Consider the following 19,626-nt stretch of genomic DNA (forward strand, 5'->3'; position numbering starts at 1 on the left):
GAATACTTACTAGAAATGTTAAATATTTATCTTCTATATTATCAGACTCACCTTTGGTGCATGATAGAGTGGCTAAGTCTGCATGTATAAATTTTGTTCATTTGTAGAAAATATTAGGCACAAATACATATAGAGATAAAATCATATTTATTATAACTGGTCAGTCACTTGCTCTCTGCTGACACTAATTTAACCAAGACGCCTTCCTGAAATGGGAGTTTTTGTTTTTCTCCTTGAAGAAAAGTGTTATGATGGAAGTGTTAGGAGAGAAGAGTAGGTAGTGTAGTGCAAGTAATACTTTGGAAATTGAAAGCCCTATATTTTTTGATCCTGGTGCTACTAGGTAGGAGCTTGAATAAGTCAGTTAACCTCTGAGTCTGTTTACTCATCTATAAGATGAGTGATCTACCTTCCAAATTATTTTCCAAATGATATAATGAATTTGAAAATAATTTGTAATTGACAAGCACCTATAAAAAATAGAGTATATACAAAGGGGAAAAAAGCAGCAAGCTATATAATTTGACAAGTAATTTTTAATAATTATTTTTGTGTGGTGTCCTCTAATATAGTTGTTCAGGGGTCTAGTAGAGTGTTCTCAGAGATTATAATGAAAGTGAACTCCTGGACAGTAAACAGGTAAGATCTTTACTTGAAATTGTTGCAAAATAAAAGGTTGGACATCTGTGAGGGACAGGCTAGTGAGAGATGTAGAATTAATTATCTATAATTAATACTTCAAGGAATTATATATATAAAATTACAGCTGTGATGGGGTAAGATGGAAAAGTACATGGTGGTTTGCCCCAGGGAGATCCGGGAGGGCATCCATCAGAATGTGATAATTGAGCTAGGATCTGAAGCTTTTGTGTGTGGGGTGTGTGTATTTTAACTAAAAGAAGTCTAAGTGTTTTGAGGATTTATTCCTATTAGTAAAGTTAAAAAACAGATTTGGTCACTTAAATCCTAGTAGTTACATTAAAAATGAGTGCAATAAAATCTTTAGGTGGTGATGAAATGGATATGTGATACTGTCCTCAATAAAAATTGTGTACCTAGTAATTTTAGAGAAGCAGGGACACTAAAAATGGTGATTAAAAAATGCACATATGTCTACAATGTGTTCTCTTTGTGCTTTCTCAAAATGTGTATCATTAAGACTCTTAACTCTTTTGACAGAAAATCTTTATGGCGTAAGGATATCAGCATAATATTGTTTCCATAGCCTAGTGATTCCTTTAGCTTTTTTGCTAAATTGAAGAAAAAATACTCAAACTCAGTGTCATGTTAGACACATGCTTTTTTTGTTTGCTTGCAGATCCTCATTGAATTTTGTGCAGGTGGAGCAGTGGATGCTGTGATGCTTGGTAAACATGTTTTTGTTCTTTGTTTGTATCTTAAATTATACTTAATCAAAGGATTTCAAACATTTAACCTTATATATATATCTTGAATAGGTATCTTGGGTGAAGCTCAATAAATTAAGAAATCAGCCTAATTACATTTTATATTCTTAGATAATTGTAACAGAATTCTAAAATGAAATGTTGAATATAATATGTGAAGAGGGCGCCTGGGTGGCTCAGTTGGTTAAGCGACTGCCTTCGGCTCAGGTCATGATCCTGGAGTCCTGGGATCGACGGGATCCCTGCTCAGCAGGGAGTCTGCTTCTCCCTCTGACCCTCCCCCCTCTCATGCTCTCTATCTCATTCTCTCTCTCAAATAAATAAATAAAAATCTTAAAAAAAAATAATATGTGAAGAAAGTAATCTTTGTCGATATTTAGTTCTTCTAAAATAATTCACTAAATGTGATCTTTGACATTGATGATAAAGGTATACATCTTGCTGATGTGTTTTCACAGTATAACAATGCATATTTGTTTACTCTTTTCCTTATAGAACTCGAGAGACCATTAACTGAGTCCCAAATACAAGTAGTTTGTAAACAGACTCTAGAGGCCTTGAACTACTTGCATGATAATAAAATAATCCACAGAGATCTAAAGGCTGGCAACATTCTTTTTACCTTAGATGGAGATATTAAGTTGGGTAAGTTTCTTCCCTTAAGTAAAACATTTGAATTTGTGCTGAGATTTTCCCCTGTATGTATGTGACTTAATATTGTTTTGTTATGACTCAAATGTGTAAAACATGGAGAAATTACTCCATGTTAATTTTTAAAATACTGCCTTGGATAAATAATTCATTAACTCCCAGAATTCCCAAGTAGAGGCAACTAATATAAAGACACTTTAAAAAGAAGGTAAGAAAGGATAGATTTCATTTTCAAAAAGACAAGCTTTAGAAAGACCGGTTAATTCTTTTTACTCCTAAATTTTTGTATATAGACTCAATACTTGTAATACATTTAGAATGAGATAATACATAAAAAAGCTAACTTAGTTTTATCTTCATTTCCAAAACTCATGTCTAGTGCTTTTCTTTTCCCATGTTTAGTTTTATACTCCATTTTATAAATATGGTATCTGGCTAAACTAACAAAGTGGGCCTGAAAAGGATGTCTAAAATAAGTATAAAGGACTAGAATTTTTAATTTTGTTTTTTATACTGAGGAAATAAATGATAACTTCATAAGGAGCAAATAGATAAAGATTTTAGATGGAAAACTGATTAATTTCCAATGTACACATACAAATGGAAGATACAGTCCTCTTTAAGTGTATCCAAGACAAGAATTTTTAAAAAAAATTTGGTGATGAAGTCTAAATTTGTTGGGACGCCTGGGTGTCCCAGTCGGTTAAGCGTCTGATCCCAGGGTCATGATCCCAGGGTCCTGGGATCGAGTCCCACATCGGGCTCCTTGCTCACTGGGGAGCCTGCTTCTCCCTCTGCCTGCCACTTCCCCTGCTTACGCTCTCTCTCTGACAAATAAATGAATAAAATCTTAAAAATAAATAAATTTTTGTAATTTGGAAGGATGAAAAGATAAAATATATTCACAGGCCATCTTGTGATACCATTGATCATAATCATTTCATTTTTTTTCATGACATCTAAACAGGTATAATTGGGATGCCTGGGTGGCTCAGTCAGTTAAGTGTCTGCCTTCACAGCTCAGGTCATGATCCCAGGGTTCTGGGATAGGGTCCCTCATTGGGCTCCTTGCTCAGCAGGGAGCTTGCTTCTCCCTCTGCCTGCTGCTCCCCCTGCTTGTGCTCTCTCTCTCTGACAAATAAATAAATAAAACCTTTAAAAAAAATAAACAGGTATAATTTGATATACTAAATTTTAACCTTTTTGTTGTGAAATAATATAGTTATAGAAAACCACACAAGTAATTGTGTAGCTTAGTGATTTCGTAGCTTTGTAGATGATAGCTTTGTAACTACCCCCTAGGTCAAGAAATAGAACTAGCGGCTCTTCCATGTGTCCCATCTTAATCACTGTCCCTCTCTTCTCCACAGGTAACCTTTATCCTGACCTTTATAGTGATCACTTCTTTGAGTTTTTTTTTTTCTTGCATTTCTTTATGTCTCTATCATCCAGTGTTCATCTCTTGACTTTAGAGTTTAGACTTTCCCATATTTAAAACCTGATTTTTCTTCTAAGTCTCTTAATTTATAGGTTCCCCCCATTTCTTTCTTTTCTTTACATTTTATTTATGGCATGCATTTTCATGGGGGCCAAAATTGGTTCGTAGGGGGCAAAAAAGGTCTTAGATATTACAGTGTTTAATAATCCTCCAAAGGCCCACAGTACACAAACAGATAGTATATCTGTGGTGTTAAAATTTCATGGGGGACGGGAGGATTAGGAAAAAATGTCTAAAGAGGCTCCTTGGGGAATGATGATGAAAAAAACATTGAGAAGCACTGAACTATGAGACCTGGGTGTTGGACCCGTAGAGTTTCCCTCAACCTGCATTTTGCTAATTGCATACTCATGATCATTTTATTTCCTTCAGATTTGCAGATAAATGCAAAGGCCTCATCAGTCTCAAATTTGATTCTTTGGCCAGACTATATTTAGGTGGTTTTGTGTCCTTTCACTGGGGAGACACATGTCTGCCTTTTCCTTTTTTTTTTTTGTTTTTTTTGTTTACAGCTGTTGATGCTTAATGCCTAGATCTGTTCTTTGGTTTGAGTTGCAAAATGAATTCTATCACTTTGTTTTCATTTATTTTTTTGATTATAATTTTGATGTAATTATTTGCCAATTATTTCATTATTTTTATTTATCATTGTAAAATTAGGAATAATTATATAAGATGACACCTCCCTTCAACTGTTTGGTTACTCAGGAGTATAGTTCAAATGGACAAGAGAGGAAAAATGCTTGATTCCTTCTTTTTATTTATGTAGCTTTAAAGACCATGAATTGGTTCTCTCTCATCCTCAGTTGGTAACCGGTATTTTTAAAATATTATTAATTCATGAATTTAATTTAATTTTATAGATTTGAAATCTATAATTTTTATCCTTATTAAAGCTCACATTATACCATCTTTGATCAATGGGAGCCTCTTCAAGTTGGTATGTTAATCCTTTTGACATGACTTTAGTAACCTTTGATAGCTTCTTTGTTACTATATATTAGGTTGCGGTGTTTCAGGCTTATCTTATATATTTCCTGCCTCCAACCTGTAATTTAGCCATTTCTTTAAGAAGCCCTAGTTTCTTTTAGTAGGATATGGTATTTCAAGACTACATCTGAATTTAGAAGTGATTAACAGTTTCTGGATTGGCCATCATTCTAGGCCTTTCCAGAGGACAGAGCTAGGTTCTCATGAGTTCCTATGTATTTCCTAATCAAATTCAGGATGTTTGTTTTTGTTTTTGTTTTTAACCTAACCTCTTCGGTATTACATGTGTATCTCCTTCTATCCTGAGAGTCCTGGTTCTCAAGGACATTGATGATAGATTTAGAACATCCCATAATTACTCACTTTAGTTCCCTTTTCTATATTTAATGCTCACCACTAGTCCTTATGTTGCTATCTCTTTGGTCATGTTGGTTGTCTGAAGTTTATTCTCTGGTAGATAACTCTGGAGGGGCTCTCTGAGTTCTTATCTAATGATAACAGTTCTACCCATATTTATACTTTGAAGGTCAGTTTTGCTGGATAGAAAATCCTTGGCTAACATTTCTTTCCTTGAGTATCTGAAATATGTTACTCTGTTTTCTTCTGTTATAAAGTGTTGTTGTTGAAAAGTCTGATGATAATCTGCTTTTCTTTCTCTTTCAAGTCATGTGCTCATTTGCCTAGATGCCAAAGAATTTTTTTTCTTCAGGGACCAATAATTTGACTAGACTTTTCTCTAATACGTTCTTATAATATTCAAGGCTTTTTTTTTTTTTTTTCCAGGAAGGTTTCTGGAATTAGAGGTTTGAGTATTTGTTCTGTTCCCTTGCATTGACTATCATTTTTAGGGACTTTTTTGTTTGTTGGCTTTTCCAGTCATCAATATTTAAAAACTTTCTTCCAGATTCTTTTTATCTTTCTTCATTTAAAAACAATTGTGGTGAAATATACTTGAAGTTTACTGTTTCAGCTATTTTTAAGTGTACAGTTCTGTAGCATTAAGTATATTCCCATCATTATGCAACCATCACCACTATCCATCTCTAGAACTTTTTTCATCTTTCCCAATTGACACTCTGTACCCATTAAACACTAACTCCCAATTCCTCCCTCCCCCCAGCTCCTGGCAACTACCATTCTACTTTCTGTCTCTATGAATTTGACTACTCTAGGTACCTCATGTAAGTGGAATCATACAATATTTGTCTTTTTATGACTGGCTTATTTTACTTAGCATAATGTCTTCAAGGTTCAACCATGTTGTATTTATGTAGCTTTAAAGACCATGAATGGTCTTTTAAAGGCTGAACAATGTTCTTTTACTTACATGTACCACATTTTGTTTATCCATTCATCCATTGACAGACACTTTACCTTCTACCTTTTGGCTCTTGTGAATAATGCTGCTATGAACATGGGTATACAAATACCTATTTGACTCCCTGCTTTCAATTCTTTTGGGTGTTCTGGAAATGGAATTGCTGGATCATGTGGTAATTCTGTATTTAATTTTTTGAGGAACTACCATTTTCCATAGTAGTTGTACCATTTTACATTCCCATCAGCAATGCACAAGGGTTCCAATTTCTCCACATCCTTGTCAACACTTGTCATTTTCTGTATTTTTGATGATAGCCATCCTAATGAATGTAAAGTGGTAATGGGTGTGAATTTGTTGTTTATTTGCTCTTGCATTTCTCCTAGTTTAGTCTTTGTTTCTAAAATGATTTTTTCTAATTTTTCTTGAGTTCTGTTACCTCATAGTTGAGTTTTGTAATTCTGATGTATGTTAACTCTTTTATGTTTTATATCATTTTTTAAACTCTGGTAGCTCATTTAAAAATAGTACATTATCATTTTGATCCATTCTGGTGCACGTTTTTCTGTAAATGTATTTAGAATCTTCTATATAGGAACATACTTTTGTGTAAAATAGTGCATACCTTTAAAAGTAAGTAAATTATTGAAGATTTAGGAATGCCAAAATAGTCTTGACTTGGTTGACAGTTGCAATTTTTGTTTTATTAATTTGTAAATACTTAGAGAACCTTCTATTTCTGTGATACCCTGTTACATGTACACAGCTGTAAAGAACCATACTATCCTCAAGAACTATTTAATATACTACAGTAACAAAATTTTTATGATGATTTTATCAGGTCATATTGTTGCAAATGGAAATAAATGTGTAAAATGCTATTTAAACAGACCAACATATACATGCTGCATCATTATATGTAGAACTACAAAGCACATAGCAACCTTAATTTTCCCCTTTGCACAGCAATTAAGGTGCCTTTTTGTCCATCTTTAGTTTACCTCGGGTGCTTAGAGAGATAAGAATGTAGACAAGGGACAGTTGTTGTTTAGGCCTGTTTCTGGACCTCTCTTCCCCAGTCATATTCTGAGGGGAGAGAGTTGAAAAGAGCATTAATAGGCTCTAGAAAAACACTAGAATAAGTACTGAGCTGAATTTACCTGAGTACGGAACCTCTTCTGGCAGGAATTTAAATTGTTTCAAGTCCTTCCTCCCCAAAACATGAGAAGCTTTTAAGTTGAGGAGGTTGGGGGTTGGTGGGGATGGATAGTGGTGAAGAGTCCTGAATAAATCTATTTACACTGTATCTTCCACAAATATATCTTCCAAGTTTAGTATGTTTTATTTGCTTACTCATTTATGAATTTCATTATAAAACATTACTGAAATATGTAATAAAGGACTTTGTACACCACATTAGGAAGCTTAAAATTCATTCCACAGGCAATAGGTAGCTACCACTATCTTTTAAGTAGGAGAATTATGTGGTCCAAAAAAAACCCCCACCATATAATAGACACAAATAATTAGAATACAGTCAGGATTTTATGAGCTTTAAGAGTTCTACCAACAAAAGAGCACAAAGGTTAAAATTATAGATATGGCTACTAATAGTAGCTACCATTTATTGAGTATATATTCTGTGCCACTTCTTGTGGTTTGAGCATCAAATATTGGATTTTTGATATTTATTCATTTTGAGAATTACGGCATGTCAAACGTGAAACCTAAAAGTTACGTATAAATGGTATGAGGTAATTATGCAGCAAGAGCAAATTTGTGTTGCTATTAATTGTTCTCTAAGCTGAAAAGGTGGGGTTGACAACTGATAAAGCTATAATGTTGTTGTTCTCTATAATTTAAATCAGAAAATATGGTTTTTTTCTTTGTAATATAATTTTATGAAGAAATTAGCAAGACATATGCTGTCATAAAGGCTACTTTGTAATTTCTGCTTTTCACACTACAGAAAAAAATGTTTATGTCTATCAATTTAATTATAGCATGTATCACTAGTTGGCATTTGTTTTAAAGTGGGTAGACTGGTCTGTTTTAAAGTTACTATTTTTTTTTATCAATTCTGAAAAATTCATGATCTGAATATGTATAAAGATGGTAGTATTAAGTGTATTAATGATAGGATATTTTCTTTGGCAGTTTTTTTGGAGGGGGGGTTGTGGTAGAAAGAGTGTGTTCAAAATTAGGATGGTAGAGAAGTTACTCTTTCTGTTTTGTTTACGTTTTAATAAGAGTGGCCTTGTTAAAGACTTGAAATGCTTTTCCCTATGTTAAATACAGTGAACTTTGCTAAAAAACTATTAATACTTTTGTATGATTGCTTATTTCAAGCGGATTTCGGAGTATCAGCTAAAAACACAAGGACAATTCAAAGAAGAGATTCCTTTATTGGCACACCATATTGGTATGTATTCAGCTTTTTATGGATTTATAGTATTATGTCAGAAGCTCTTATCACCTATTACGCATTAATTTTGTCCACATAATTGATTATACTGTCTTTGATGTGGCTTGCAATCGTTATTCTTAAGTTAAACATCTTAACTTTTAATTCTTTGTCTTCATAGGATGGCTCCTGAAGTAGTCATGTGTGAAACATCTAAGGACAGACCCTATGACTACAAAGCTGATGTTTGGTCCCTGGGTATCACTTTAATAGAAATGGCTGAGATAGAACCACCTCATCATGAATTAAATCCAATGCGAGTGCTGCTAAAAATAGCAAAATCAGAGCCCCCTACATTAGCACAGCCATCAAAATGGTAAAATATTCTTTTTTTTTTTTTTAAAGATTTTATTTTTATTTATTTGAGAGAGAGAGAATGAGAGACAGAAAGCATGAGAGGGAGGAGGGTCAGAAGGAGAAGCAGACTTCCTGCCGAGCAGGGAGCCCGATGCGGGACTCGATCCTGGGACTCCAGGATCATGACCTGAGCCGAAGGCAGTCGCTTAACCAACTGAGCCACCCAGGCGCCCCAAAATGGTAAAATATTCTAAATGAAGCCTTTTACGAAGCAAAACTTGATGTTTTATTCTCCCAGCTTTTCAAGGGTATTTAAATTTAGTTACATGGTACAAAGACTGTATGAGTAGAAAACTGATTTTTGGTAATTTTTTTTTAAGACTTACGGACCATATAATCTCTTATAACTAACTTTTCCCATAAATTTGAAAGTATCAGTGATTTGAGGTCTACATGAAACAACTGTATATAATACAGTATTTTCTGTACTGTAAGAAAGTGAGGTATATATGTGATTGATTTATATTTGTGGAATTTAGTAGAAGAGTTTCTGTGAGTTTTTGCATACTTGTGAATATATGACTATGTCTCTCAATGTCTAAAACTATGACTCTACATACATATATATTTAATTTTGTGTTTACAGATGATATCTTAATATTCATCTTATTATTATGAAATCTTAGTAGTCTCATTAACTAGTTTTCTTATGTTGAATAGTATTAACATACATAATAAAACACAACCATAACTTATCAGAGTTGTTTGATTTTTAATAACAGGAAATAAAATAGAAATGTCATTGTTAAAATTTTATTTTGAAGGTCTTCAAATTTTAAGGACTTTCTAAAGAAATGCTTGGAAAAGAATGTGGATTCTAGGTGGAGTACATCTCAGCTACTGCAGGTAAGAGAAGAGTAATATGACGACAGTGACCATGTAATTGTTTTAACATCTCATTAAGAAGAATACAATTTCAGTGTATTCTCTTCACTTGAGTTTCCCTGTGGAAACTCAGAATATATTGTAGTAGTAAACATTTGCTTTACAAACATACATGCTGCCATTACCAAAAGGCATTTAGCTTCTAAGGCATTGCTTTTGTGCTTTTTTGATTCAGTTTAATTGTATTCTTTTTATTCTGTTAGTTATTTCCAGTTTGTCTCTCCAGTTACTAGATAGCAAGCCCCTTGGGGGCAGGGGTCATGAGCTAATTCATTTTTTTTTATATCTCTTACAGTGAGGATAAATATTCAGTAAATACTGCTGACTTTTTTTTGAAAAATGGTGTTAAAGTGATTGGATAATTTTGTTTTATAGCAGGACCTATTTGTAATATCTGAAAGAGAAATTTGTTAAATAATATTACAGGTAGACAAACAGAATGACAAATCTTGAGGCAGTTACCTGTTAGATTGAGTTACTTTGTAACTCCTGCATTGTAGTATTTTAGGTTGATCTGTTTATCACAGAAGAAAGCAGAAAAAATTGCCTTGCTCTCTGCAAGAGGTACATCCCTAGAACACACTTTCTCTTATTATTTTATTACCCCCTCCTTTAGAAGATCTTAGTCTGTGACAAGGCTGCTGAGTGTACAAAAATGAATAAAATGACTTCTTATTCTTAAGAATATTAGAACCTTGTCAAAACAGTTATTTGCAGACACTTTTTTGTTTTTTTAAAGATTTTATTTATTTGAGAGAGAGAGAGCATGAGCAAGGGGGAGAGGGAGAGGGAGAAGCAGGCCCCCCCGCTCAGCGGGTAGCCCGATGCAGGACTCGATCTCAGGACCCTGGGATCATGACCTGAACTGAAGACAGATGCTTAACCGACTGAGCCACCCAGGTGCCCTTATTTGCAGACACTTTTAACAGAACTCTAAAGCTTTGTATAATTCTTTTATTGAGGCTTTATCCAGGATTTATATATATTGTTGTTACTTTTTAAGAACTAAAACTGTGTCAATTTGAAACTTGCTTTAAAATTTAATTTAGATTATGAAATTTCAAACATACAGAAAAGTACATATACCTACTACCCAGAAATGTGTTACCATTTTTGACATATTTCCTTCAGATTCTTAAAAAGTACATAGTTGCAGGCAGCCTTATTCCTGCTCAGTCCCCTTCTCCTCCTTCCTTGCCCAGATGTAACATTATTTGAAGTTGTTTATATTTTTGTTACCCACATGTTTATATTTTTACCACATAATGACATGTGTATTATGTGTTTGAAATTTTATAAGCAAGCATTTCAGCTGATATTAAGTATGCTCTTAATGATCAAACAGCATCCCTTTGTTACGGTTGATTCCAACAAACCAATTCGAGAGCTGATTGCAGAGGCAAAGGCTGAAGTAACAGAAGAAGTTGAAGATGGCAAAGAGGAAGATGATGATGAAGAAACAGAAAATTCTTTGGTCAGTATTTAGAAAGGAAATTTATTTAGGTAATATTTAGAGTCAGGTTTTGAGGTGGAATTGCACCTGTGTCTAAAGATTAATTGGGAGGTAGCAGTATAAAATATTTAATTTTAAGGGTGAAGATTAACAAGTTTGCCCTTTGCTGTCCATTTTTGTCGTATTTATTTGAAGATTTGTCAGTTCTTTAAATTATTTTTATAACCTCATCAAATTTTAATTAAGATACTAAATCATTATATATTATTTAAATCATATATTTATCTAGATACAACATATATATTGTTTTGATCCCCATCTTGAAGTTATGTTTTAACACTAAAATTGTATAAAATCTTTTTTAGCCAATACCTGCAAGTAAGCGTGCCTCGTCTGACCTCAGTATTGCCAGCTCTGAAGAAGATAAACTTTCACAGAATGCTTGTATTTTGGAATCTGTCTCAGAAAAAACAGAACGTAATGCTTCTGAAGATAAATTTAACAGCAAAGTTCTTAATGAAAAACTCATCACTGATGAACCTGAAAAAGCTGCAGAGGGTATTAATGAACATATTAATGATGTTCACTTAGAAGCTATGGCTGAACTTCATAATAGAACAACAGTAATTGAGGAAAATGGGAGAGAGGAGAAGAGACCCAAGCTTGAAAATTTGCCTGACACAGAAGACCAAGAAACAGTGGACATTAATTCAGTTAGTGAAGGAAAAGAGAATAACATAATGATGACTTTAGAAACAGATATTGAACAGATTCTGAAACCTGCAGAAGAAGGGGATCAGGAAAATAAACAGATATTTGAAAATAAGATTATGAAATCTGAAGAAATTAAAGACACTCTTCAAACAATGGATTTAGTTTCTCAAGAGACTGGAGAAAAAGAGGCAGACATTCAGCCAGTTGAAAATGAAGTTGCGCTTACAAAGGAAGACACCCAAGAGAAATTGGGAAAAGATGACAAAATTCTAGAAGATGTGATCAGTGATACAAGCCATTTGATAGGAACAGATGAGGCAGGAGATGTTGCTCAGAAGGCAGTTGAAAACAATGCTGAGGATGCTCAGAGTAATGATGGGAAAGAAGTGGTTGAAGTAGACCAGAAATTAGTAAGTAAGCCCACAGAGGGTCCTGAGGCTGGTGGTACTGAGAAAGTTCCTATTAAAGACGTAGTAGAAACTAATGAGATAGATCAGAAATCTGTGGAGGGTAAAGATGAGGAACAATTAATCAACAGTTTGGAGAACATAGTGAAGACCAATGAGGAATCTGGGACAAATGAAGGTGAGGAAATTACTGAGTCCAGTAGCACTGAAGAAGGAGAGGTTAGACGTGTAGTAACTCATCCTGACCAGAAGGCTTTAGGAAGTGAAACTCGGGATACTCAAGAAGCCACTGCTCAGATAGATACAGAGCAAAAAGCAATCCCATGTGAAGTGCCAATTAAAACAGAACCTCAAGTGACTCCCTCTTCACAGCCCAGTGAACCTCAGCCTGTTCCAATACCCAGTATTAATATCAACTCTGAAGATGCAGAAAATAAAGGGGAAATAGGTGTTTTATCAAGAACTGAAACCATGCTGCTTCCAGAATCCGAGAATCAAAAGGAAAATGATACTGATTCAGGCACTGGTTCCACTGCTGATAATAGCAGCATTGACTTGAATTTATCCATTTCTAGCTTCTTAAGCAAAACTAAAGACAGTGGATCAATATCTTTGCAAGTAAGTATATGTGGGTCCTTGTTTGCGTTTTTCATCGTTTTGGCAATTTACAGTATATGTGAAACAGATATTTTGAAAATAAAACAGCACTAAATCAGTGTAGTACTAACCCTATAAAATTCTTAAGGCCTATGAAGGCAATCAACTATAAAGAATCAAGGAGAGAGGTGCTGGATATAGTCTTTCAATTTTTTGGCAATACCTATCTATTTTTGCCAACTTGATGTAAACAGTGGAAGTTACTTTGTTTGCGTTCTCTTATTGCACATATTTAGATATATTTTAGGAAGAATCCATATATATAAAAGAATTGAGGAATTGAAAGAATGATCTCTTTTTAAGCACATTTAGAGTATAAATGGTCCTTGATTTACCAGTGGCCCATACATTGTTGCCTCCTCAGCCGTAGTTAATACTGCCATGAGAACCACTGTGGGAGAACAAACAAAAAATCAAAAACTAGAACACAGAACACTTGGAGCCTTTAGAGCCATTCTCAAACCTGAATGTACTGAAGAGTTACCAGGGGTCTACATGATCAGGGGTATAAACGAGACTTAATGGTGCTAATGGTGATCATTTACCAACACATGCAAATGTTGAATCTTTACGTTGTACACCTGAAACTAATATACTATTTATTATATGTCAAGTATACTCAGCATGAATAAATTATTTTGAAAAGGAGTTTCAGGGAGAGCTATGTTGAGGTCTGGGGTAGGGCCCAAGAATCAATATTTGTAACAGAAGATCCCATGGAATTCTGATACAGGTGAGCCACAGACTACTTAGATACTCTGGGTTGATAGCAGGAGAGAAGACTGTACAAAGCAGGAACAACTTAGGAAACTGACCTTAGGAACAAGACTCCAGGGCATGACTGATGAGTCTGCCTGTCTGTACCAAATTATTACACATACTGCCTAGATTGTCTTCAGTTAAATTCCGTTAATTTGAACTGACTTAATAGCCTTTTAAAAAAATCCAAATACTTTTTTTGAGGATTAAGGTGATATTAATTGTAGATACTTGAGTAGGAACTGAAGAAATAGAAAGTTTGGATTTACAGGGTGGCATGCGCACCTTAGATTTTAGGGGAAGCCTGGCTAGATAGGGTGCCATAGTCCAGGACTTAGGAAGAGAAGCATGAGTATACTGGCAGCCTGGAGAGTCGAACACTAAGAGGTTGCAGAAAGGTGATTGGAAAGTGCCAGAGACAAACTAAAATCCTAATGCATTTTGAATTTAGTATTTTCATATTCCACTTTTGCTCCCTCTGCTTTCAGACCCTTCCCCCCATATCAAAACCAAGTAATTATTCTCAATACTTAGGTATTCCAGCTGTATTTTTTGGCATGTTATATTTCTATTATTTCTATTTAGATTTAAAAAGCATTTGGATACCAGCTGAGGAATGGAATTTGGTCTTGATAGAGAATGGTAGGCAATAGCTATCAAGCAGTAGAAGTGTTATCTTTCTAATAACTCTAAAATCACAAGTCCACCTCTGTTTCTGAGATGGAGGAGGGCTGTTGATATTATTGTTGCTGATGAAATGGATTTTGATTCCCAGTCCTGGTAGTGTGTAAAAATTACCTCGGGAGCCTTTCTAGAATGCAAATTCTCAGCCACCCTATTAATTTAGATTCTTTAAGGGATGAGCCCCAGGCATTTATTTTTAAGTGTTTTGTCAGTGGTTCTAAAACTGAAAAGCAGAGGTATCTGAGAACTTAAGGTCAAAAGAGGAAGAAAAATGATTAACGTGTAAAAGTTATACTAATTAGACATTTATGTGAATGGTTTACCACTTGTGCCTAATTATGATGTGGTATCATAAAAATTATACATGCACAGTTCTGTGTTCTGTGTTGTGTTTTGTTAAGAAGAAAATGTTTTCTGTCTCCAGTATTTTCCTTATAAAGCCTAACTAAAATAAAATCTCACTCAGGAAACAAGAAGACAAAAGAAGACATTGAAGAAAACACGCAAATTTGTTGTTGATGGTGTAGAAGTGAGTGTAACAACGTCAAAGATAGTTACAGATAGTGATTCCAAAACTGAAGAGTTGAGGTTTCTTAGGTGAGTAGAGAACATAATTAAAACTGGTTTTGTGACTTCCTTTCAGTCTCTGCAAAGTATGAAGAATAGAGAAACAAGACTAAAGTCTTGGCTAATTTTGGATTATTTTTATTACTTTATCATTTGAAAATACTGTTATTGTTAAAGTTTTTTTTTTTCTTAAAAAGCATTACTTCAAAGGTGTAATTTTTGCTGTCTTCCCCTATTATTATTGCTGTTAAATTTTATCAGACGTCAGGAGCTTCGGGAGTTAAGATTCCTTCAAAAAGAAGAGCAAAGAGCCCAACAACAGCTCAATAGCAAGCTGCAACAACAGCGAGAACAAATTTTCCGGCGCTTTGAGCAAGAAATGATGGTAAGAAATGATGGTAAAGTCTTAGATTTTGTACCATTTTGTTAGTACTGAAATTTAGTGCTTTAAAAAAAACCCCACCTTTAGAACTGGTTCTTTGATTACAAGATTTTCTCTGGCTTTGTTAGTATTTCTGGCCTTTATCTGTTTGGTGTTCTAGTATGTCTTTTTTCCTTTTGCATGAAAGGATCTTCTATCTCAGTCTTCCTGTCACTGACTTACAGTGTGATGGGTGTCTTCCAGTTTTCTTTGATTAAAATTTATCATGAAAACCTGGATCATGAAGCCAGTAGATGGTCTGTAAAGTTCTTAGGTGTGCCTATTTCTGGATAATTTTTCAGTGTTACAATTTGACCTCTCATATTTAGGATCCAGGATTTTAAGGCAGTCTAGAATAGTTGTCTTCAAGCCTGTCTGAATATTAGAACTACTTGGGGCTTGTTCAAAACATGCTTGCTTCTCTGGCTCCTACAGTTAAGCTTCCACATCCCTATTCACAGCTGCTAGAGAAATTGGTGCCGACTAGCCAAGGGTACTTGTCATAGAGTCTTTCAATTTTTACCTTGGGTCCAAAGTTGGAAAAGGAATAAGTAACGTGTTATAAAATTTTAGTAATTTATTGAAACATCTAGCTTAATGAAGGTTAGAAAAAAGATCATTTCAGATGTTATAGTATTCATGTTTTGACTATAGTTCTTTTGCTGTTCTTATAATTGTAAGTAGTAAGGATTGTTTTCTGTGAAGTGTGGCATTGTTGATTACATTTGTTGGATCATAACTGAGAATTCCTTTTTTTTTTTTTTTTTGAAGATTTTATTTATTTATTTGATGAAGAGAGACACTGTGAGAGAGGGAACACCAGCAGGGGGAGTGGGAGAGGGAGAAGCAGGCTTCCCGCGGAGCAGGGAGCCCCATGTGGGGCTCGATCCCAGGACCCCGGGATCATGACCTGAGCCAAAGGCAGACACTGAATGACTGAACCACCCAGGCACCCCCATAACTGAGAATTCTTAAGAAAATACTGAACTTTTGTTCTCATTGATTGATTTTATAGTACTCAACATTCTATTTTCAGGAACCTTATAAAAATTGCATCTCTTTTCCCCCCAAATATTTTCTGAAATGTTTTGCTTTTTATTTTTTTATTTTTTATTTTTAGTTTTTAGAGCTGAAGGGAGGGGTAGGGGGAGAGGGAGAGAGAATCTTAAGCAGGCTTCATGCCTAGCACAGAGCCCGATGTGGAGCTTAATCTCACAACCCTGAGATTGTGACCTGTGCCAAAATCAAGAATCAGATGATTAAACAACTGAGCCTCCCAGGTGCCCCTTTACTTATGTTTTTAAAATACCTTTATAAATATTTAGCTTTACCTATATCCAAAATTATACTCAAGTATAAAATAAGTAGGAATCTTTTGTTGAAAGAGCAGATTTATGATTTCAAAAGATTTGTCTCAGTGAAATAGGATGTTTAAGAATCTTAATGTGAGGCGGTAGGGCACCTGGGTAGCTCCATTGGTTAAGTGTCTGCCTTCAGTTCAGGTCATGATCTCAGGGTCTTGGGATTGAGCCCTGTGCTGGGCTCTCTGCTCAGTGGGGAGTCTGCTTCTCCCTCTCTGTCTGCCTCCCCCACTTGTGCTCTTGCTCACTCTGTCTCTCTGTCTCTCTCTTGCAAATAAATAAAATCTTTAAAAAAGAAGAATCTTAATGAGGAAGAGTAAATCTGAATATGATAAATAATGGTACATTATTAAAGTATACTTTGGATAAGACCTTTGATTTATCAAACATTTATTGGATAAATACTGAAATTTTTCTAACTTTAGTACTTCATAGCAACTGGATATTGTCTCGATGGTTTAAAAATTTTGAACATTCTACTTGTATAATAGAAAGAAGTATTTTCTGTGTTAGAAAAAAATGAAATGCTCATTTTTTAAAGATTTTATTTATTTGAGAGAGAGAGCAAGAGCAAGAGAGAGAGAATGCATGAGTGGGGGAAGGGGCAGAGGGAGAGGGAGAAGCAGACTCCCTGCTGAGCAGGGACCCTGATGCATGGCTTAATCCCAGGACCCTGGAATCATGATCTGAGCTGAAGGCAGATGCTTAACCGACTGAGCCACTCAGGCGCCCCAAAATGCTCACCTTTTAAAAAAATTCCATAATGTATTTTAGTGCATTCAACTTTTTCGGTATTGCAAATGTTGTGTGTCACATCACTAAATTTAAATGCTGGTTATGTACTCTTAGTAAACATCATCATTATAATGAGTTAATATGAATGATAGAAAAGTTAAATGATATTGAGCAACATTGTTTTACAGAGCAAAAAGCGACAATATGATCAAGAAATTGAGAATCTAGAAAAACAGCAGAAACAGACTATTGAACGTCTAGAACAAGAACACACAAATCGCTTACGAGATGAAGCCAAACGCATTAAAGGAGAACAAGAGAAAGAGTTGTCCAAATTCCAGAATATGTTAAAGAATCGAAAGAAGGAGGTAAGTGTAACTACTGCTTTTAATTACGACAGCTGTTTTTTTAATGTACACTTAAAACTACAGAATTAGGAATAATACTTGAGAGTTAAATAGTGCTCATTTATTCTTTATTTCGGTCTTCCCAGCAGTTATGTAGGGTAGTAGTAAGGTCAGGTGTTACCCATTTTACTGTCAAGAAGACTGCAATAGAAGAGGTTTTTAATGGTCTGTTCAAGTTCACAAACTACCATTAAATGTCCAGCTAAACCTTGAACCAAGTCTTCAAATTAAGTCTAATTCATTTTCCTTCCAGTCTACCATTTTTCCTTTATTAATGCAATAGTTAAGGCCTCTGTAGAAATTGCTTCTTTGAAGAAAACTATGTTGTGTTTGCCGGTGGCAACAATAATTCATCTTATTATTTATTTGTAATATTTAATTCATACTTAAATTATTTTTCTTGGTTAGCTTGATTGCCTTTCTTGAACATTGTGCCAAAATAAAAGCCGAGTACCCTGAAATTTGAAATTATATCTGTAAATTCATCAAATTGAGAGATACTTAAAGAATCACATGTGGAAAATATCTGTGTAAAGTGGTTTCTTTACAATGAATTTTTAAATTTTTCCTGAAACTGTTCCATTTTGTTATAGAATCTGTGCTATTATTTACTGTGAAAGATTGTCATTGATTCAGAAAGAGGATATGTATATTGTATTAATGTCTTTTTCTCCCCCACATTAAAATAAAAGTTTTATACATATTAGCAAGTATGATTTTATGATTTATACTAATACACTAAAGGTGTGGGGGAAGAATTTACCTTTTCATGATACAAAAGACCCCAGGGACAATAAGTATGATTAGTTCTACTAGAATTGGAATAAAAATCTCAACCAAACCTACAAATGCATTTTCACTTTTGTTGTACATCTAAAATACCCAGGTTCGTGTTGGCTTTAACATTTAATTATGCTTAAAACTGAAATGATATTGCTGAACTTGAGGATCTACTTTAAAAGCATAGGATCTAACATTAATACAATGCATTCTATAATTTTTTTAGGTAAATAATGAAATGGTATATAATTTTATTTGATGTAGCTACCATTTCTAAAAATTAGTTTTCTTACTGTTGAATATTTTATGTAGGGTTGCTCTGTATACCATGATGTATGACTTGACTGAGGCTCCATGTCAGTTTTCTTGAAACTATGGATAGTTTTTACTGAGAGGTTATTTTTTAATATCAGATTAAATTTTTAAAAATTTATAGGTAAATATATGATTTAATCCTAAATATATAAAAGTCTGTAGTTATTTTTACTGTTTTGGGTTTGGAGATTTTTAGCTGGTGAACATGTTTGAATCGTGATATGCATATTTTAAATAATTAATGTATTTCCTTCTCTGTCGCTAAATTTCTTGCATTTGGGGAATCTCTTCCTTTTAATGGTGATTTGGTTTCATGAGGGATTACTGATGGGGAATTTTAAATACACTCTCTTCAATCAAAATCAGTCTCTTTCACAGACCATCAGTAGCATGTGGTGATTTGGAATCTGATTGCTTTTGGTGCTTCTACTTGTAAACACATGATTGTTTTTCATAGTTGGACTACAGATCTGCTTAGGTGGAATACATATCTAGGATTTTGAAATGATTAAAAGAAGGAGCTTTAAATTATACTTCATCTTATATACTTTATCTGGTGTAATAAATCCTAGCATACTGAACTGTTACTTTGTGAGTGCTTATAATACTGACATTGACAATTAAGTTTGGCTTAAATTGTCAGCAAAGGAGAGTGTTGTTCTGATCCAACACAAAATCATCAAATGTGTTCATTTTTATCACACCATGGTGTGTTTTATGAGAAAACATAGTATCCATTTATTTCTCCTTTTCTTTTTTTTTGGTCTCATTAAATGAATGTAGAGTTATTTCTTTGG

At 34.3% G+C, this 19,626-nt stretch overlaps 1 protein-coding gene across 2 annotated transcripts in view; it reads left to right on the forward strand.

Moving 5' to 3' along the window:
* The window catches only part of SLK (STE20 like kinase), a 60,017-nt gene that overhangs the window by 21,699 nt on the left and 18,692 nt on the right, over positions 1–19,626 (forward strand). For both annotated transcript variants that reach the window (XM_045878769.2, XM_045878768.2), the window contains exons 3-12: positions 1,319–1,367; positions 1,902–2,051; positions 8,213–8,285; positions 8,449–8,643; positions 9,449–9,530; positions 10,915–11,043; positions 11,388–12,761; positions 14,710–14,840; positions 15,072–15,195; positions 17,516–17,695. In XM_045878769.2, the coding sequence (XP_045734725.1) occupies positions 1,319–1,367; positions 1,902–2,051; positions 8,213–8,285; positions 8,449–8,643; positions 9,449–9,530; positions 10,915–11,043; positions 11,388–12,761; positions 14,710–14,840; positions 15,072–15,195; positions 17,516–17,695 (2,487 nt within the window). The remainder of the gene's footprint in view (positions 1–1,318; positions 1,368–1,901; positions 2,052–8,212; positions 8,286–8,448; positions 8,644–9,448; positions 9,531–10,914; positions 11,044–11,387; positions 12,762–14,709; positions 14,841–15,071; positions 15,196–17,515; positions 17,696–19,626) is intronic.

The sequence above is a fragment of the Mirounga angustirostris genome, unplaced genomic scaffold, assembly GCF_029215605.1.
Source record: "Mirounga angustirostris isolate CCGP_5_RB_7025 unplaced genomic scaffold, mMirAng1.0.hap1 SCAF_6, whole genome shotgun sequence".
In the NCBI taxonomy this organism is placed as follows: domain Eukaryota; kingdom Metazoa; phylum Chordata; class Mammalia; order Carnivora; family Phocidae; genus Mirounga; species Mirounga angustirostris.